This window comes from Monodon monoceros, unplaced genomic scaffold, assembly GCF_005190385.1.
Source record: "Monodon monoceros isolate NGI ecotype Baffin Bay Population unplaced genomic scaffold, NGI_Narwhal_1 Super_Scaffold_15, whole genome shotgun sequence".
In the NCBI taxonomy this organism is placed as follows: domain Eukaryota; kingdom Metazoa; phylum Chordata; class Mammalia; order Artiodactyla; family Monodontidae; genus Monodon; species Monodon monoceros.
The window spans coordinates 12,592,229-12,614,706 of NW_021703771.1; the positions used below are offsets into that span (position 1 = coordinate 12,592,229).

At 40.1% G+C, this 22,478-nt stretch overlaps 1 protein-coding gene across 1 annotated transcript in view; it reads left to right on the plus strand.

Annotated features, from left to right (window-relative positions):
• The window catches only part of MEI4 (meiotic double-stranded break formation protein 4), a 198,503-nt gene that overhangs the window by 114,038 nt on the left and 61,987 nt on the right, over positions 1–22,478 (plus strand). The window contains exon 3 of the mRNA XM_029224287.1: positions 14,475–14,606. Within this exon, the coding sequence (XP_029080120.1) occupies positions 14,475–14,606 (132 nt within the window). The remainder of the gene's footprint in view (positions 1–14,474; positions 14,607–22,478) is intronic.

Consider the following 22,478-nt stretch of genomic DNA (forward strand, 5'->3'; position numbering starts at 1 on the left):
TTCTTTTAAAAATGGGGAATGCCATTATCAGTGTTGTCAGGATACTAAATGGAGTATCCCAATTCTTTTGCCTAAATTCTTAGGCAGAAGAAACTAGCATAGTTCTTGTTGTTCTAATAGACATTTTTAGTTGGTTTAACTTAGTTTCCTTCATTAGTAGAGTTATACAAATAGATATCATAGAAATAGAAGGCGTGGTTCAGCATCCTAATGCATTTCCAAGGCAGTCCTTCCATATAACCAATCTCTACTACTTGTTTGGTTATTCAGTGATAATTATGTACCTTTGATCTCAAACTGTTTTCTTCAGATTGTTTCCCAGAATTCAGTGTGAACTTGCTAGCACTTACGTGTTTGCTGTTATTCTTTTGTGAAGTGTGATATGATGTGTCTCTTACTAGCATGTACATCTTTAAACACATGTCAGTGACTCAGGATAGGAACCATTTGAATAAATGACAAAGCATAGAATTTATACAACCCCCTCAGATCCTTTTCGGCGTTTAAAATGCCATGTTATTATTATTATTTACTTTTGACTTCCATTCAAATGTCACACCGTCCCCAGTGATAAGGAAATGAAATTTTGTTCAGTTAATCTGCTGCCTTTGAGAAGTTTCATAAATAAGCCATCTGCATATAGGCAGATGGCTGTTTTAAAGTTTATTGGATAGGGCCCCACACCTTTCCAGATTCTCAGTCACACTGGCTTGAACAAAATGACAAAGTCTAACAAGTCATTGCCTATCCCATGTCTGAGCCTACTTGAGAAATCTTATAGGAAATATGAAGACCTTTATGAAGGTACCACTGTTCCCTTTTGGGACCTTTTGGATTCTTCTGAATGTTAATTGTCTTTAGCACCAACCTGAGTAGGTACTTAGCATATTAAAAAAAGATATTTTCAATATCTCTAGCTACAATTCTTGTTTTCAGCAGTTATAGGAATTTAAATAAACATAACTTTTCACATATCCCTATTAAATTTCACTTAATTAGGGCTAGTTATTGTAGCTGAGGGAGTTCATTTGAATTTTGATTTTGCTATCACAGCACTAGCTGTCTCTTCCAGTATTGCATAGTTTAAATTTTGATTTGCAAGATTTTGTTCAAATTATTCATTAAAAATGTGACCAAAGGACCAAATACTGTGGCATGATGTTAGAGGAGCCCCTGCAGTTACAATCCACACATGCAATTCATATGCAGTTCATTCAACCAGCCTGAAACTCATAGGGCCCCTATTATAACCACAAGAAATCCTAAAGGCTTGCTCAGAGCCTTTGTTGAAATCAATACATTCTACGTCTGGGACTTCTTTTGATTGAGTATACCAACTCTATCATAACAGGACAGGGATTAAGGTTAGTGTGCCTGACATTTATTAACTGATGCACTTTTCTCCTGGACTCTGTATGCTTCTCTTAGTTGTCAAAAATTTTCTGCATAGTAATGTCTAGAATTGTCCCAGTATCCACATATGTATTATTCTATGAATCAAGACGTCTACTCTCATATTTTTTTTTAAATCCATGTGTCACTTGCCCATTTCTATTCCTTAGGGCCTTTTTTTCTGATTTCTCAACAGTTATCATGAATATATCATCCGTCACATTTACAAGTACCTTGTGTACTTTAGGATAAAATTCTTTAAACTTTGAGCTCAGTTCAAGTAGTTCAGTTCTCACAGTATGTCTTTTTTTTCATCACATCTGCAGCTTTACAAAGCACTTAGATCTGCTTTACCCAGTAATCACTGAATTTGAACTTCTAATTCTGCATTATATTATCTTCTATTTATACTGTTTTTTATTATCTCCAGTTTGAAGATCATCCCTTTGAATGGGAAAAATGGGTTTTTTGGGGTCATCTGTTAGCCCTGTACCACCATTTTTTACATTTTTTACTCCTTGCCCTAAACTTAATCAAACGTTTGCCTACCTTTTGATTGTTTTTAAAGCCTTGCTTTATTTTGAAGCTCCGTGATACACGAAGTATTTGAGTATCTTCACATAGTGGGACTTTGCCCCTTCTACCTATTTCCCCAGCAGTCAGTTGACCCATATCTGTGTGCTTAACTCTTCCTCAAGCCCTGGGCTCCCGGCTGTTCCATGGCGAGGATTCGAGGAGCCCTGGATAATTTCATCGCAAATCAGTAGTGCTTCTAGAACTGCAGACCTCCCATTCTAATCCCAGTAAGCATATTTTGTGCTTTGCCCATGTCTGGCAGGCATGGGAACTGAGTTCCTGTCTTATTTCTCTCTGCTTGGTTCCCTGCATTGTCAGCCTTCCCAATTTCTTACTTTATCCTCAACACTGAGATCCTGCAGTGTACAGCTGATCATGGATTTTCAAACACGACCTCTGCTCAGACCCTTCTCTCTTGTACTGAACTTGATTGCCAGGGTGCCTGTCACTTCTTGCTGTTCTTCTGACAAGGTCTGAACTTGTCTACTATTACTGTCTTTCTAAACACACTTCGTTGGAGTTATCCCTCCTGCCGACCAGTGTTATCCAACACTAGGTCTCTCCTCTGGAAACCTGCTAAGCTCTAGTTTGTAGATTTCTCCTTAGTGGCGCCTCTGAGGAGAAGATTTCCAGAATTCTGCCCACAGACCTATGCACTGTCTTTAGAGCAAAAGCCCTACTATAATTAAGGCCTACCTGTAACGTTGCCTTAAAGGACTGGGATGTACCTGCATCAGGCATATGTGCATATCTCTAGTCAACAATAGTGCTTGATCTAGGCATTCTTGGCCATACTGTGTTCCTCCTGTCACCCTTTTTCCCTTCTTTTTTTTTTTTTTTTTGCGGTACGCGGGCCTCTCACTATTGTGGCCTCTCCCGTTGCGGAGCGCAGGCTCAGCGGCCATGGCTCACGGGCCCAGCCGCTCCATGGCGTGTGGGATCCTCCCGGACCGGGGCACAAACCCGTGTCCCCTGCATCAGCAGGCGGACTCTCAACCACTGCGCCACCAGGGAAGCCGCCTTCTTTTTTTTTTTAACTGGGGTGTACTCTTAGTCAGGAGATAGGCACCCTCTGAGAGTCTCTTATCACTGCAGTCACAAAGAGATGATGTTCCCTGAGAGCTAGAGCCAAAGGCACAGATCCTGTTATTTCTTTACCCAACCTGTTCCTTCTTTGGCACTTCAGTCCAGAACCCAGTCATTCCTGCACTTCTCCTCCTTGAGAGAAGAAATAGGGTAGAGGAGATGTAAGTGCTTCATAAAGCTGCAGGTGAGATGAAAAAAAAAGACATCTCCATACTTCCATTTTGTTATCTTCTTTTCTTGGAGTTGAAAATAGCTGACATTTATTGGGCATTTCTATGTGCCAAGCACTGTTACAAGTACCTATGTATATTAACTCATCTATTTTTCAAAACAAGCCTATGAAATTTTAACTCCTCTTATCCCCCTTTTACAAGTGAGAAAACTGAGGTGAAGAGAAGTGTGGTAACTTCCCAATGGTCCCATAGGGAGTACTTTGCAGAGTCAAGTTTTGAACAGGCGTCTGGCTTCAGAGTCTGAACTCTTAGTGACCAGATTATCTCACCTCTCAGAGGTGGGGATAGTAGTAGTAATAGTTCTAAGTATCTTAGTAGTAGCTATAGTAGCAGCAGAGGGATAGGCAAGTTATACCCCAAGTTATGGGAGCCTCCTGAGAAGTTATGTGATGGACATTTTAGAGAATATAGAGATGATTACAGAATCCATAGTATTGTATATCCCAAATATTCATGAAAATGCTACACAGCAATACCACTTTGATGATATAATTCTGTTACAAATTTCATTTCCTATCTTTAATGGCTGAAGTTAATATTTTTGAAGCAAAAAGGGAACCAAAGGAGATGCTGTATGTAATTTTTTTTTTGCTTTCCACCCACAATTCTTAGGTTTATTGATTTATCTTATATACTATAGGAAGAATGTATTGATAATTTAGTTGTTTCTTGCACATGTTTAAGAAAAATATATATTAAGGGAAGTTATATATAAAATACATACTCAAAAAGTGATTTGATTCTAAAATGAAATTAAGATAATTCTGTTTATATTAGTATGAAAATAACAAAATACTTAGGAATAAATTATCAAGAGAAGTACAAGATATCCTTGCTAAAAACTACCAGACATTGTTGAAAGAAATCAAAGAGAAAAATATTTCATGTTCAGGGATTATATTATTAAGATGGTAATATTCCCCAAATTGATCTAGAGATTCCACACAATCCCTATTAAAATCCCAGCCACATTTTTTTGCAGAAATTGACAAGCTGACACTATAGTTCACATGGAAATAAAAAGGACCCAGAGGGCTTCCCTGGTGGCGCAGTGGCTGAGAGTCCGCCTGCCGATGCAGGGGACACAGGTTCGTGCCCCGGTCCAGGAGGAGCCCACGTGCCATGGAGCGGCTGGGCCCGTGAGCCATGGCCTCTGATGCGCGTCCGGAGCCTGTGCTCCGCAGCGGGAGAGGCCGCAACAGTGAGAGGCCCGCGTACTGCAAAAAAAAAAAAAAAAAAGGACCCAGAATAACAAAAATAATCTTCAAAAAGGAGAACAAAGTTGGAGGATTCACATGTCCTAAATACAAATCTATAGCAAAGAGTAAGGGTTAAGGATATGTATATATATTAATGTAATAGAATTGAGGATCTGTCAGTAAACCCTTAAATTTGTAGACAGTTGATTTCAGCAAGGGTACTAAAGCAATTCAGTGTGGTAAAAATAGTTTTTTCAACAAATGGTCCTGGAAGAACTGGATATCCACATGCAAATGGACCATATACCAAAACTAACTCAAAACGGATCATAGGTTAAAGAACTAAAACTGTGAATTCTGAGGAGCAAACATAGGAGTAATTATTTCTGACCTAGGGCTAGGCACTTGTTTCTTAGATGTGAAACACAGAGATGCCAAAAGAAAATAAATAAATAAACTTTTGTGCTATTAGTGATAACAGGAAAATAGACAGACATCTCACAGAATGGGAGAAAATTTTTGCAAGTCATATGTCTGATATGGGACCTATATCCAGACTATATAAGGAACTCTTAAAACTCAATAATAAAAAAAGATAAATAAACCAATAAAAATAGGCAAATGAGTTGAGTAGATATTTCTGCAAAGGAAATATACAGATGGCCAATAAACAACATGAAAAGATGCTCAGAAGCATTAGTCCTCAAGGGAAGTACAAACCAAAAGCACAGTGAGATACTATTTCGCATCCAGTAGGATCGCTAAAATAAAAAAGATAGCAGGTGTTGATGAGGATATAACAAAGATGTGGAGAAACTCATCACTGTACATTGCTGGTGGGAATACAAGATGGTGTAGTCACTTTGAAAAACAGTTTGGCATTTCCTCAAAAAGTTAAATATAGAGTTATCATGTTACTGAGCAGTTCCACTCCTAGGTGTGTGTTCAAGAGAGTTGAAACATGTATCTATCTAAAAACATGTACGTGAATGTTCATAGCAGCAATATTCCTAATAGCCAAAAAGTGGAAAGAACCCAAATGTCCGTCAGTTGATGGGTGGATAAACAAAAATGGTATATTCATAAATACAATGGACTATTATTTGGCCATTAAAAAGAATGGCATACTGATACATGCTACAGAATTTATGAACTTCGAAAAAATATTCTAAATGGCACAAGCCAGACACGAACACCACGTGTAGTATCATTCTATTACGTGAAATGTCCAGATAGGTAAATCTATAGAGACAGAGTAGAGACAGAATGTAGATTAGTGGTTGCCAGGGGCTGTTGGGGGAGGGTGGCAAATGGAGAGCTGTTATCCAAAAAAAAAAAAAAGATCAAATTGCAAAAGTCATTGTTGGCTGATGAGAGGTGGGCAATATAATCTCTAAGACCTTCAAAGGCAACTTAGCTTCTGCTTTCCAGATGAATGAAGGTAAGAAATAGTGAACGATCAGTTACTTTGATTTAGGCTTTTCTTCCCGTGCTTCCCCCCTAAATTTGCCTCCAAGAGCATCTTCAGCTGTATTACACAAGTGTCGATATGTTGTATTTTCACACAGTAGGATTCAGGTGGTCAGCAATTAGTGGAGTGAGTGTACACAGGTAGTGGGGGCTCAGAGGAAACCCTCCAGGTCACAGGAAAGCCACAGAGGAAGGGTCAGCTTGGCAGGAACCTTCTGGGCTGCAGACGAGCCACCCTGATGCCTGCAGCAGGCATCCAGGGCAGGAGGACTTCAGGCTGCTGGTTTCTGTGGAGAGAGGGTTATGGGAGGATTATCGCCAGGCTAGGGTGAGCTTGCAAGGTCTTCAGGGGACCTGATGTTCTGGATGGGCAGCTGGGGCTGAGCTCCACCAGATGTCCTCCCATCCACGCCACTGGCCCGCTGTGCAGCAGCCAGAAACAGCAGGAAACCTTCTTTCTCCTGCAGTTAATCCTTTCTCAGTATCCTCTGCTGAGAAACCTGCTGTGTTGCTCATGTAAAGGAGAGATATTTAAAAGAATGCTGTTGTCGCTGATCATATATTGAAGGGTGAATTTGGAGCTGAGAGGCGATAAATTGACCATTGGCTCGTGCCCTTATTTCTTATGCTATAATTGTCACATATATTAATCCACATCCAAGACAATATTGTATATATTTTTACTTGTATTTTGAAGAAATTAAGGGGAAAATAAACTTTTACATTTACCCAAATAGTTACCATTTTTGATGCCCTTCGTTTCTTCATGAAGATTCAAATTTTCCACTAGTATCATTTCTACTAAGCATAAAAGTAATTTATCTTAGCATTTCTTATACTGTGGCTCTGTTGGTTACCTATTTTCTTACTTTTTATCTGAAAATATCTATTTTACCTTTATTCTTGAAGGATTTTTTGCTGGATATAGAATACTAGGTTGACATTTCTTTTTTTTCCAGCAATTTAAAGATAATAATCTAGTCTTTTCAAACCACCCTAGTTTCTGATGGGAAGTCCACAGTTATTTGTATTATGTGCCCTGTAAGGTGTCATTTTTCTCTGATTGCTCTCAACTTTGTCTCTTTATCCACAGTTTTAAGGGTTTGGCTCTGATATGCCTAGGCTTTATTTTTTCTTTTTATATTTATTGCTTGGGTTCAATGAGATTCTTTAATGTATGTCTTTGGCCAAATTCAGGGAGTTTTCAGCCATTATTTGTTCAAACATTTCCTGCCTTTTCTGACCCATTTCTCCTTCTGGATCCCAATTACACTTGATAGACCTGTGTATATTGTCCCATGCGCCCCTGAGATTCTGTTCATTCCTCAGGCTGCATAAATTCTACTGACCTGTATTCAAGTACATAGACTCTTTCCTCAATCATCTTCATTCTGCTCCTGAGCTCATCTGCCTTGAGTTTTTATTTCACATGTTCTTGAATCTCTGCTTGGTTCTTTTTACTCTTTTCTCTTTCTCTACTGAACTTGTATCTTTGGGATCAGTGCTCACATTAAGCACAGTTCTGAAATTTGTCTTAAAATCTCTTCTTGTAAACCACACCACAGAATCAGGGTTGCTGCTGCTTCTGCCATGATCGAGGCAGCACAGAGATAGAAGTTACCAAAGCTGCCAGTCCCAGACCGATAGCACTTCTGTCATCATCAGGAATCTCCCGAATCAGGAACACTTCTGCCATCTGTTCCAGAATCCTGCTGCATCTTCTAGGAACCATATCATCATTCAAAAGGGATGCCCTGGGGCTTCCCTGCTGGCGCAGTGGTTGAGAATCTGCCTGCTAATGCAGGGGACACGGGTTCGAGCCCTGGTTTGGGAGGATCCCACATGCCGCGGAGCAACTAGGCCCGTGATCCACAACTACTGAACCTGTGTGTCTGGAGCCTGTGCTCCACAACAAGAGAGGCCGTGATAGTGAGAGGCCCGCGCACCACGATGAAGAGCGGCCCCCGCTTGCCACAACTAGAGAAAGCCCTCGCACAGAAACGAAGACCCAACACAGCAAAAAATAAATTAATTAATTAATAAACTCCAACCCCCAACATCTTCTTTAAAAAAAAAAAAAAAAAAAAAGGATGCCCGCAACCTGCCTTTCACCTCAAGTAATTCTGACTATGTCTTACATAAGATCGACTTACTACAAACATTTACATTATATCCAGAACCCTCCCTAAAAGAGAGTTTTAGCCTCTTTAGCACTGGAAGCATGCTTGAAGAATATTTGAGTGGTGATCCCAGTCTACCTGCTGTGGACTGCTCCTCTAATTATTCAGTGTTCATATACTCCCTTTTTCCCATATTCAAACTTCCACCAAATCTCAGTAGCAACAGCAACGTGCTGTGAAAACATAATGCACCAGTGCTCTATAGAAACAAAAATCTATAGACCTCTTATCAAAAGGAAGGATTCAATCTCGATCTTTTCGTGTGATATAGTGTGATGTGATGATCATCCCTATGCTAGTTCAGTCACAATTCTAGTTTGATACTTTGTAATTCATGGACTAAATTATAAAATAAACACCCACAAAGAAGGAATAAAGTAACCCATCATGGCCTTCGGTTCTGTAACTGGTTATAATTCCATAATTTGTATTGATTTTCTTCCTCCACTGCCAATTACATTCTCCCTTTGCCGTCAGCCAGAACCTCACTTAGTTGGCTTACCCAGAGTTTCATCCCTGGAGGATCTGACCTTTTGGTCATCTTGCCTCATGAGATTGCTGTAGTATCCTATTTATTTCTGCCACTTGGACGTGTCAGAAATAGAGGGCAATCCCTGGCTTCCAGATGTAATCTTCCCTGCTGACATGGCATTGTAAATGCCTGTTTTCCTCCACCATAGAGGTCAGTTGCACCAGCCAACACAGGAACTTCTTTTTTGCCATTGGTACAGTGGCATAAAGAAATCCGTGTAGCTAGGTGGAAATCTCAGCTTCCAGTTCACGAAGCCATTGTTCGGTCCTTTGGTCGGAACCATTTTCACTCGGTTATGTAGACCTCTAAGACAAAATCCAATGCCACAAGGATGGGAATAACACTTTGCCAATAAATCATTAGATGTAATATTGAGAGTTCCCAGTCCGACTTTCATACCTTGGCTCCTGAACCTGTATATTCTGGACGTGGGAGAAAGAGCGTCGGATATCGGTCACTGGTTTAGAACATAAGTTTCCTATCACTCAACCTTATAAGAAGTGGTATTCTAGTTGGAACTAACTGTTCAAGGAAAATTTACTTCTGTTTTCAGTTCCCGCTTGATCCCAATTTTGTATCTAGTACAACTACTTGATGATGGAGTACTGCTGTGTATACCTAACCTTAGGTAACACCCAGTTCAGATGAGCAGCTCTGGGCGTATAGTCACTTGGTGTCCCACTATCAGGCACTCATTCAGTCATTACTGGGGCCAAATAGCATAAGCAAGGAGTTTTTCTTTTTTCTATAAAGGGTAATATTTACTTGTCAAGAAAGTTATGACATTCTTCCCAAACCCAAGTGCCCCCCCCCTTGTGATTGTCTCATTAGGGTCAGCTACAGGTATACTGATTAGCTCCAGGAATATTGGCTCTTACTGGTCATAAGGTCCATGTGGCAGAGCCTGTTGTTCCCCAACGTAGACCAGCTAGAGATCTTAATATGCTCCTCTGGGCCCTTCTCAAAGTTCACAGCCTTGTGGTTGCTCAATATATGCATCTGTGTAGAAAACCAAAGAAATATATGTTGCCTCAAATATCCAGAGACCCATCAAGCATTGTATCTGTTTATTAGTGATAGTAAGTACATCTAAAGCAACATGTTTTTCACTTTAGGGGTGTATTCCAACATGCCTAAGACCCAGAAACTGCCCAAGTGTGTCAGGCACCTGAATTCTGGGGTTCCCTCTCTGGAATGCATGTGATTTACCGGGGCCCTCAAAACCCCTGCCATATCAGCATGATGTCATCAGTACAGTGCACTGGCTCGATATCCTGTGGAACGTTTCAATGTTCAGAATCCTATGAACTATTAAATAATGGCCCAGAGCCAGCAAGTTGACATAGCCTTAATAGGACAGGAAAAGTGCCCTGCTGTCTCCTAGGTGAATGCAAACCCCCAGATCAAGACCTGTCTAATATGCATCAGAGGCAGGGAGCTACATCTGGAACAGGAATTAGCACTGTGTAATTACAAACACCACCCGATGAATTTTGTGATAATTCACTGTTATTCTCCAAGATCCTTCAATGTCCTGAACAGGTCAGATAGGCAAATTTATTGGGCATGTGGTAGGAATTTCCACCCCTGAATATTTCAAGACTTCAATGTGGCACGGAGCTCTGTGAATCTTCCAGGTGGATATATAGATCCAAGCACATTTGGGAAGACTGAGTTTACAGCAATGACTCCCTAAACCAGTGGGTCACCAAGATAGCATCCCGCTGCTTCTACTAGGATTAAGAACCTGGAAATGCAGGAAGTCTCTGAACCAGCTGCAGGATAAGCCAGAACTGTGCCGCCTCTGCTACAGTCTGCGCTAGCAAAACGCATGCCCTGAGCCCGCTTCTCTTCTTCCGTAATGCACTGCTAAATCCGGTTCTCAAATGAGTGCTCTGATTGGCAGAACTCAAACCTCATCCAAAGTCCTAACTGCAGAGGAATCTGGGGAAATTTATTTCTAGCTCCTCTGTCCCTGAAATGCAGAAAGATGTGCTAGAGTAGAAAATGATGGCGTGGGTGTTGGCAGGTCCTTCCATGGTTTCCGCTGCAGTTGCCGCATGCATAATGTGAGCCCAGGCCTCCATGTCAGCCTCTCTCAAAGTTCCACTGCATTTACAAAAGGGCAAGTGACAATTAAAATGTAAGGAAGAAGAGAGGCCATTTTATAATAATATTCACAGAATTTTAAATCACCTTAATGGCTCTATACTTAGTCTGCTCTCATTTGAACCTCAGTCATACTGGGGAGACAGTCACAGTTCATAGCTGTATTGTGGAAAATCTCTTTGTGGTGAAATTTCCTTCTCAGCAATGTCCTCTAAAAGGACCGTCTTAACTCTAGACAAATGGATTTTATTTCTAGTATTTAACTTCTTAAGGGTCAATGAATTACACGTATAACCTTCAATGCTTTTACCTTATTATCCTACATTATAACATTTAACACTTATTGGGCACTTGCTAGGGGCTTGACCCTATGTTAATCAGTTTTGCTGTCTAACTTAATATGCACGACTCTATGTAGTGGGTGCTGTCCCAGACACTGTTTTGCAGATGTGTAAGCTGAGACATAAAATGTTAAGTCAGTTGTTAGTACAAGTTAGTAAGCATGGAGTTGGGATTTGACTCAGGCGGTGTTGGGCTCCAGAGTCTAGCCTACCCTGTCACATTTTCATTTCATCCCCATTCTGTAAAGTCCCTTTCAGTTTATGGTGAAATTTTTCTTCTCTTTAAGTTATCTCCTAAAGATTAAATATTGAGGAAAAAAGATAAATAAACAATTAAAGCATCAGTGAAATACTCAACCGAAGTTTTTTAGGACTTAGGTAAAAGTACTGTTTTTTCAGGTACAAATTAAAATGTTGTAAGACATGTGACATCTAATAAGTCATACTGGAGAGTTACAAAAGATGGGAGTCTTCGCTAATTACATTGTTAGGAAATAACAATGATAAATAACTATGATTTTCTATGATAATAAATTGATGTGGTTTTAGTTTTAAATTTGATAAGTTGATTTCAAAAATTATTAACAACTAGTTATGCGTGTCCAGATTTATAATAGAAATTTCTTTTGAAGTCTATAATCCATTCACTTTCTTAGTGTCACTGATTAACTTTTAAAGTTAAAGTATACTATTAAAATGTTAGTTTGAGAAATATCTATATTAAGTATACATCGTAAAGGACACAGATGGCATTTCCTAGTTTCATATGGCATTAGTTATTTAAGCATTGTCATTTAAACATTTTACATATAAAAGCAGTGTCTCCTCAATCTGATTTTAAGCCCATAGAGAACAATGGCAAGGCAGATGCTGTTTCTGTGTTCTGAGATATTCCATGAAGCCTCCTTTGTCCCAGATATATTAAAGGAAAGATTTAATGAAATTCCAGATATGAGTTATATGCAACTTGATGTGAATTATAATCAAATGGCCTTTCTCCTACTAACTATAGGGGATATAGTTTATTGTCTCCCACAATCCTTTGAAATTTATTTAATGACGAAATCTTTTGCTGCCTCTAGATGAAAATTCAGAGTCCCACATTTCTTTCTCCTCACTCTAAAACATTGTGACTTTAGACTTTTTTTTTTTTTTTTTTTCCAATACGCGGGACTCTCACTGTTGTGGCCTCTCCCGTTGCGGAGCACAGGCTCCGGACGCGCAGGCTCAGCGGCCATGACTCACGGGCCCAGCCGCTCCGCGGCATGTGGGATCTTCCCGGACCGGGGCACGAACCCATGTCCCCTGCATAGGCAGGCGGACTCTCAACCACTGCACCAGCAGGGAAGCCCCATGACTTTAGACTTTTGACTAGTGGAGAATAAACACCCACGCCCACACCCACACCTGTCCCTCTGCAACGTGGAGGTGGGACTCCCCTCAAAAACGTCTTCAAACTTTTTCCTCTTACCCTGTTTATCCACCTCTGCCTCTGTATCTCCGTATCTATTGGGTGGGCCAAAAGGTTCGTTTGATTTTTTTCCGTTAGATGGCTTTAGTAGCACTTAGTTGTCTTTAACTTCATTCGAAACAATGTTGTTAAGACTGTATGTGACAGCTGTCATATCAGCGTGCTTTAAAAAAAAAAAAGACATCAAAATTGGTGAATTTTTGTGTATCCATTTAAATATTGAAGATGGAAGAATAAAAAGCAACAGTTTGGCATATTATGCGTTATTATTTCAAGAAAGGTAGAAATGCAACAGAAACACACAAAAAGATTTGTGCAGTGTGTGGAGAAGGTGCTGTGACTGATTGAACGTGTCTAAAGTGGTTTGCGAAGTTTCTTGCTGGAGATTTCTCGCTGGATGCTGCTCCACGGTCGGGTAGACCAGTTGAAGTTGATAGCGATCAAATCAAAACAGTAATTGAGACGTTATACCACACGGGAGATAGCCGACATACTCAAATCCGACTTATCCAAATCAAGCGTGAAAATCATTTGCACAAGCTTGGTTATGTGAATCGCTTTGATGTTTGGGTTCCACATAAGTTAAGTGAACAAAACCTTCTTGACCATATCTCCCATGCGATTCTCTACTGAAATGTAATGAAAACGTTCCATTTTAAAAACAAATTGTGACAGGCAATGAAAAGTGGATACTGTACAACTGTGTGGCACAGAAGAGATCGTGGGGCAAGTGAAATGAATCACCACCAACTATACCAAAGGCAGGTCTTCATCCAGAGAAGGTGATGCTGTGTATATGGTGGGATTGGAAGGGAGTCCTCTATTATGAGCTTCTTCCAGAAAACCAAACAATTAATTAATTCCAACAAGTATTGCTCCCAGTTAGACCAACTGAAAGCTGCACTCAATGAAAAGTGTCCAGAATTAGTCAACAGAAAACGCATAATCTTCCATCAAGATAACGCAAGACTACACGTTTCTTTGATGACCAGGCAAAAATTGTTACAGCTTGGCTGGGAAGCTCTGATTCATCCACCGTATTCACCAGACATTGCACCTTCAGATTTCCATTGATTTAGGTCTTTACAAAATTCTCTTAATGGAAAAAATTTCCATTCCCTGGAAGACTGTAAAAGGTACCTGGAACAGTTCTTTGCTCAAAAAGATTAAAAGTTTTGGATAGATGGAATTATGAAGTTGCCTGAAAAATGGCAGAAGGTAGTGGAGCAAAAGGGTGAATACGTTGTTCAGTGAAGTTCTTGGCGAAAAGGAAAGCTGTGTCTTTTATTTTTACTTAAAAAAACGAAGGCATTTTTTGGCCCACCCAATATATTTAGTGGGTAAGGGCTTGAGAGTCTTGTTTTATCATCTTGGTTTTTTTTGCCGTACGCGGGCCTCTCACTGTCGTGGCCTCTCCCGTCGCGGAGCCCAGGCTCCGGACGCGCAGGCTCAGTGGCCATGGCTCACGGGCACAGCCGCTCCGTGGCATGTGGGATCTTCCCGGACTGGGGCACGAACCCATGTCCCCTGCATTGGCAGGCGGACTCTCAACCACTGCGCCACCAGGGAAGCCCTGTTTTATCATCTTGATTCATTCTGTATGTACTCTTATCTAAATGATAATGATCTTTTGGTTCTTCAGCTAAAACTTCCATTTTAGCACCTTGTCACACATTTCAAAATATTAACTGCTATAAAATTTCATTACTTCTATTATGATAATCTGTCTGTTTCACAGTTTTGCTTGAGACTGACCCAGAATTATGTTGACACTTTTTGTACTCCCTGCAGCATGGAGCTCAATAGTAAATTTTAGAAAGTGCCCATTAAATATATTTTGAGCTAATTTGATAGAAAATAGAAATCTACTCATTTTGATCTTTAGTTTCAGGTGCAGCATTATGTCTCTCAGAGTCTGGTAACCCTGGGAAGTTGCAGCTTGTTGAGAAAATCTATAATATCTCTGCTTCTGTCAGAAGTAAACAGCTTCGCTGATGATCTGGGCGCCATCAATCAGGTACATATAACTTGACACTGTAACTTTCATTTATAGTTAATGCAGCTGTAGACTTTTCTTTCCCTTTCTCCTCCCCTCTCTTTTTGCCAGGCTGATATTTTAGTCGTTACCTTATTTCTAACGTACATGAATACTGTTGCTGCCTGCTGAAATTACAGAAAGATATTTTCAGAAAATAGTTTTCAAAATAATGCCATTTTATCATCCTTACTGGTATATATGTGCCACAGGTGTCACTAGTGATGGCAAAGGAATGGCCTTAAACCTCTCCAAGAAGGCAGTGTGTTCCTAAAGCAAAGCAGTGAGAGAAAAGTGAACAGGAGAGGATGATAAATGGAGAACAGCCTCTGACCAGTGGTTCTTATTCCTAATTGCTCATGACACTCATGTGGCTAACTTTAAATATTCTGTTGCCAAGCCATATGCCAGTCCAATTAAATGGAGGTCTGTGGGGTTAAGACGCAGGTATTGGTATTGTTAAAGTTCTCCAGATGATTCCAGTGTGCAACCAAGGTTGAAAACAATGCTCTTTTATCTGTGCAAACTCTTATGTCACTGCTGACAAATGTGTCTAAGAAACAGAAGTCATTCCCATGTTCTAATGTTGACAGTGGCATATTATGTGTTCACTTTCTCAGCTCACTTAATACTATTCTTTCTGTGGTTAGAATTAAACACAAATAAAGGAAATCAGAGACAGAAATGTTTTGATAAAGAGAAAAAATAAGAGAAATTTATATAATATTAAATGCTTTTAACCAAGTTCTTACGTCTAAGTTCTCTATATTTAATAACATATTCCAAAATATTATATAATCTACTTGAATTCAATCAGTGTCATGGTAAATCATCTAGTCAGCAGTTTTTCAAGTGACTGTTAAATGGTGAACCCTTGTAAGAGCTCTGTAGATGTATTTTTAAAAGGTAGTTGTTACTGATCTCAAGGAGCTAAAAATCCATTTGAGAAAGAAATAAGGCACATTTACTAGTGGAAAAAAACCAGTGAAGTGTTAAAATGCATGGTGCCGTTTGTAGGAGCTCCAAGATCAAGGAAGTGATCAAGGTAGGTTGCAAGTCCCTGAAAAGATTTCATGAAAAAGGAACAGCTTGAAAAATGGATTTGAATTGAAAAGGAGAGAATACATAATGTTGAGGCGCTGGGTGTTAGTTTTAAAAAGTGTGCTCAGAATTCTGAGGAAACAAGGTAAGGTCATGGCATTAAAAATAGGAAGCAATATGGGAAATTAGTTTGATGGAATCAGATTTGTGTGGAAAATAACAAAACACAGAAAAGAAAATTTTATTTACATATTCTCACTTAATTTTTACCAAAATACATGAAGTAGTTATATTATTTACCTAGTTTATAGATAAAGAAGTCAAGCCTTAGAGCAGTCAAGCAACTTGACCAAGGTTGCAGAAAGAACATATGCTAAGAGCCATAATTCAGACCCAGGCATTCTGATTGTTAAGCCACTTTAGAATAAGAGTAACAATAACACAACAACAAGAACTAGTTTTTGGCAGGCAATATGTGTTATGCTTTACCCGAATTGTCCCATTCAATCCTTTTAGTAACCCTTCAAGATATTAGTATCCTTGTTTAAAGGCAAGGAAACTGTTCATCAGCATTCTTAACAATGGATAACAGAATTCACTCCAGCCAATTTAAGCAGAAAAGGATACATGAATAGCTATGGAGTAGTTGAAGAAGAGACTAGGCCGTACTTTCATGAATGACCTCCGCAACTACCCAGCTGAATAGGAATAGGCTCCAAAGGAATTGCTGCCTTTGCTGTCATGACCAGGAAGCTGCCTGCTGACTCAAGGAGCTACTACTACAGACACAGCGTCCATAAAACAGTCCTGCTACAGGGTACAACAGCCAGATATATGCCCTGTGTTGTCCAGTCTCACTGTGTGATTCAGTTTCAACTAATTCAGTTTTTGTGAGTGCGTTTATTTCTAAGTCAACAACATATTCAGAACCCTAGCATCAAGGAAGTACAGAAAATGTAGTTTTATACTTTTTCAGCTTCTTTACTCTAAAAGGATGATAGAATGACTAATGATGTAGTCAGTCCAAGGTGTCTATCACATGTAAAGCTCAGAAATTCAGTAACATGGTGGTAAGAGATGGCGTCAGAATAGGAGGGAATACAGGGCAAAGGGCGTGAATGCAGGGAAGCCATTTATTCGGGACTCTCAATGTAATAAGTCTTCCACAAGCAGGAGTAGAAATAACCACTTGTATATAAGAAGTGTTATCCAAAGGAGTCAAGAAAAGATTTAATGTGAAGGAGAGAGAAGAATCAGTGCAAAAATTAATATTATAAAACTAAGAGATAGGAAAAATATCACTAAGAAGAATTAGGTAAATGGGAAGCAGTGCTTCTTTGTGAGCAGAAAAAATTGAGTTTGTATATATTGAATATGAGGAAACATTGAAGTAATCTAAATATAGGCAGATGGAAATATGAAATTAAAACTTGAGGGAAAGGAGGGGACATACATAAAAATTAGGGGAATATCACTATATGGCAATCATGAAATCATAGTCAGAAAGAGAACAGGGACTCAGGGAAAAGTACTGTGGAATGGGAGAGGCAGATGTACAAACAAGGAAAGAAGACAAGCTTTATTTTAATATTAGATGTTAGCTGACTATTATAAATGTCAGGCTTACATGATTTAATTTTTCATCAGATATAAACAGTAATATATATTATATGTAATATGGATTATGCAAAAAATCTATAAATATAAATATTGAAGTCATATTTTTTGACTTTCCAGTTTTCTTTATGTCTCTTAGACATAGTCTTATTGTTGGACATACAGGTCATTGCTGTATACATTTTGACCTCTGATATAAAACTTAACATTAACTATTTTCTGGAACTGATTCATGGAGATACATTTCAGAAGTTGACTTGATTGCATTAACTGCATTCAACTCTTATTGGTGATTTGCATCTCAAACTTGCATATTAAGATGATTTTTTGGAAAAAGCATAATAAAATGTCTAATTATTTAAAAAAAATAAAATTTCTTGGAACTTATTAAAAAGTATTTAAAAAGTCATAAAGTTCATTGTTAACAGAGTAGCCTTCCCAATGTAAACAGCTAAAACTCTGGAAAAATTTATGACTTAGTGAATTTCAGACAATAGGCAGTACAAAATTGCAATTCCTGAAATAAGGGAAGCGAACTATGTGAGCCCCGTGATTGCCTTGAATTTGGGCCTGGAGGCCCTTTCTGGACTGTGGCACAGGTGAAGCCTAGCCAAGTCCCAGCAGTCTCACTGAACTGATGGGGCAGAGACTGGAGTTCCAGAGAACTGATGCAGAGAATTTCTGGGTCAGAGTCATGGAGAGAAGAAAACCCTGAAAAGAAGAACTCAGGAAATTTGAACAGAGGTTTTCTGGGTCATTTGTTGAATACTAAGCTGCACATGTGTAGGAGGACAGTTCACAAGGCCAAGCAAAGAAAAACTACTCGGGAAAGAAATATTACAAAGAAATTGTGAGCTGCATAATGGCCAGACCTCACACAGTGCTTGGGACCATCCAAATTCTATCCAGATATAATGGCAAGATCTTGCTTAATAAGGCATTCAGTAGAGACCTTAAAATGTTACAACTTAGCGGTACAGTACTTTACAGTCCTAGGAAAAGGCTATGCTGGAGGGATTCTAACAGAGCTTGGAAACACACCTTGAAGATTCTTGCTGATTCACAGCTAGATTAGCTGCCTGCTGGAACATCATAATACAGAAGCTCAACAATATGGTATCATTAATGTCTACGTCCATTCAGACATCACACATGTGAAAAAGAAAGAATGTGTAACTCATAGCCACGAGAAAAAGCATTAGTTAATAGAAATAGAACCAGAAATGACAGAAATAATGGAATCAGCATATAAGGACAAAGACAGTTATTTTTATATATATACATACATACACACACACACATATATATGTGTGTTAAAAGAAAAATGAAAAAAAACCCCCACAGAATGGGAGAAACTGTTTGCAAATGATGTGACTGATAAGGGGTTAATATCCAACGTATATAAATAGCTCATAAAAGTCAACATCCAAAAAACCAAACAACTGGAATAAAAATATGGGCAGAAGAACTGAATAGACATTTTTCCAAAGGGGAAATGCAGATGGTCAACAGGCACATGAAAAGATGCTCAACATAGCTAATCATCAGGGACATTCAAATCAAAACCACAATTAGATATTGTCTCACACCTGTCAGACAGGCCATCATCAAAAAGACAACAAGTAACTAATGTTGGTGAGGATGTGGAGGAAAGAGAACCCTCGTGCACGGTTGGTGGGAATGTAAATTGGTGCAGCCACTATAGAAAACAGTATGGAGGTTTCTTAAAAAACTAAAAATAAAACTACCATATAACCCCCCTGGGTATATATCTGAAAAACAATAATTAGAAAAGATACATGCACCCCAATGCTCATAACAGTATTATTTATAATTGCTGAGTTATGGAAGCAACCTAAGTGTTCAGCAAGAGATGAATGGATAAAGATGTGATCTCATACACACACACACACACACACACACACACACTAGAATACCATTCAGCAATAAAAAAAGAATAAAATTTTACCGTTTGCAGCAACATGAATGGACTTGGAGAGGATTATGTTAAGTGAAATAAGACAGAGAAAGACAGATATGATATCACTTAATCTAAAAAATACAACAGGGAGGGACCTTCAAGATGGTGGAGGAGTAAGACGTGGAGATCACCTTCCTCCCCACAAATACATCAGAAATACATCTACATGTGGAACAACTCCTACAGAACACCTACTGAATGCTGGCAGAAGCCCTCAGACTTCCCAAAAGGCAAGAAACTCCCCACGTACCTGGGTAGGGCAAAAGAAAAAAGAATAAACAGAGACAAAAGAATAGGGACAGGACATGCACCAGTGGGAGGGAACTGTGAAGGAGGAAAGGTTTCCACACACTAGGAAGCCCCTTCACTGGCAGAGACAGGGGGTGGGCAGGGGGAAAGTTCGGCGCCACGGAGGGCAGCGCAGCAACAGGGGTGCAGAGGGCAAAGCAGAGAGATTTCAGCACAGAGGATCCATGCTGACCAGCACTCACCAGCCTGAGAGGCTTGTCTGCTCACCCACCGGGGCGGGCGGGGGCTGGGAGCTGAGGCTCGGGCTTCGGAGATGAGACCCCAGGGAAAGGACTAGGGTTGGCTGCGTGAACACAGCCTGAGGGGGACTAGTGCACCACAGCTAGCCAGGAGGGAGTCCAGGAAAAAGTCTGGAACTGCCTAAGAGGCAAGAGACCATTGTTTCAGGGTGCACGAGGAGAAGGGATTCCTTCCCTGTCTGCCCACAGAAGGCAGAGCACTGCCTAAATGAGCTCCAGAGACGGTCGCGAGCCGCGGCCATCAGCTCAAAACCCAGAGACAGGCATGAAATGCTAACGCTGCTACTGCCGCCACCAAGAAGCCTGTGTGTGAGCACAGGTCACTATCCACACCTCCCCTCCGGGGAGCCTGTGCAGCCCACCACTGCCAGGGTCCCATGATCCAGGGACAACTTCTCTGGGAGAACACACTGTGTGCCTCAGGCTGTTGAAATTCACTCTGGCCTCTGCTGCCACAGGCTTGCGCTGCATTCCGTACCCCTCCCTGCCCCCGGCCTGAGTGAGTCAGAGCCCCCTAATCAGCGGCTCCTTTAACCCCGTCCTGTCTGGGTGGGAACAGACGCCTGAGGGCAACCTACACGCAGAGGCGGGGCCAAAATGAAAGCTGAGCCCCGGGAGCTGTGCAAAGAAGAGAAAGGGAAATCTCTCCCAGCAGCCTCAGGAGCAGCGGATTAAATCCCCAGTCAACTTGATGTACCCTGCATCTGTGGAATACCTGAAGAGACAACGGATCAACCCAAAATGGAGGCAGTAGACTTCGGGAGCAACTGTAGACTTGTGGTTTGCTGTCAGCGACTGACGTGTTTCTGATTTTTATGTTTATCTTAATATAGTTTTTAGCGCTTGTTATCACTGGTGGATTTGTTTATTCATTTGGTTGCTCTCTTCTTTTTTTTAATTAGTTTTTTCTTTTACTAATTTTTAAATTTTACTTATCTTTTTAAATTTTTTTTATTTTTCTTTCATTTTTTCTCCCTATTCTTCTGAGCCGTGTGGCTGACAGAGTCTTGTTGCTCCACCCTGGTGTCAGGCCTGAGCCTCTGAGGTGAGAAAACCAAGTTCAGGACATTGGACCACCAGAGACCTCCCAGCCCCACATAATATAAATCGGTGAGACAGGTCTCCCAGAGACCTCTGTCTCAATGCTAAGACCCAGCTCCACCCAACAACCAGCAAGTTCCAGTGCTGGACGCCCCATGCCAAACAACGAGCAAGACAGGAACACAACCCCACCCATTAGCAGAGAGGCTGCCTAAAATCATACTAAGTTCACAGACACCCCAAAACACAGCAACGGACCCAGCCCTGCCCACCAGAAAGACAAGGCCAGCCCCACCCACCGGAACACAGACACCAGTCTCTTCCACCAGGAAGTCTACACAAGCCACTGAACCAACCTTACCCACTGGAGGCAAACACCAAAAACAACGGGAACTATGAACTGGCAGCCTGTGAAAAGGAGACCCCAAACACAGTAAGTTAAGCAAAATGAAAAGACAGAGAAATATGCAGTACGTGAAGAAGCAAGGTAAAAACCCACCAGACCAAACAAATGAAGAGGAAATAGGCAGTCTACCTGAAAAAGAATCCACAGTAATGATAGTAAAGATGATGCAAAATCTTGGAACTAGAATGGAGAAAATACAAGAAACGTTTAACAAGGACCTAGAAAAACTAAAGAGTAAACAAACAATGATGAACACCACAATAAATGAAGTTAAAAATTCTCTAGAAGGAAGCAAGAGCAGAATAACTGAGGCAGAAGAATAGATAAGTGACCTGGAAGATAAAATAGTGGATATAACTACCACAGAGCAGAATAAAGAAAAAAGAATGAAAAGAATTGAGGACAATCTCAGAGACCTCTGGGACAACATTAAACATACCAACATTCAAATTGTAGGGGTCCCAGAAGAAGAAGAGAAAAAGAAAGGGTGTGGGAAAATATATGAAGAAATTATAGTTCAAAACTTCCCTAATATGGGGAAGGAAATAGTCAATCAACTCTAGGAAGTGCAGAAAGTCCCATGCAGGATATATCCAAGGAGAAACATGCCAAGACACATATTAATCAAACTATCAAAAATTAAATACAAAGAAAACATATTAAAAGCAGCAAGGGAAAAGCAATAAATAACATACAAGGGAATCACCATAAGGTTAACAGCTTCTCTTTCAGCAAAAACTCTGCAAGCCAGAATGGAGTGGCAGGACATATTTAAAATGATGAAAGGGAAAAACCTACAACCAAGATTATTCTGCCCAGCAAGAATCTCATTTAGATTTGACGGAGAAATTAAAATCTTTACAGACAAGCAAAAGCTAAGAGAATTCAGCACCAGCAAACCAGCTTTACAACAAATGCTAAAGGAACTTCTCTAGGCAGAAAACACAAAAGAGGGAAAATACCTATGAAAAATAACCCAAAACAATTAAGAAAATGGTAATAAGAACATACATGTTGATAATTACCTTAAATGTAAATAGAATAAATGCTCCAACCAAAAGACATAGACTGGCTGAATGGATACAAAATCAAGACCCATATATATAGTGTCTACGGGAGACCCACTTCAGACCTAGGAACACATACAGATTGAAATTGAGAGTACGGAAAAAGATATTCCATGCAAATGGAAATCAAAAGAAACCTGGAGTAGCAATTCT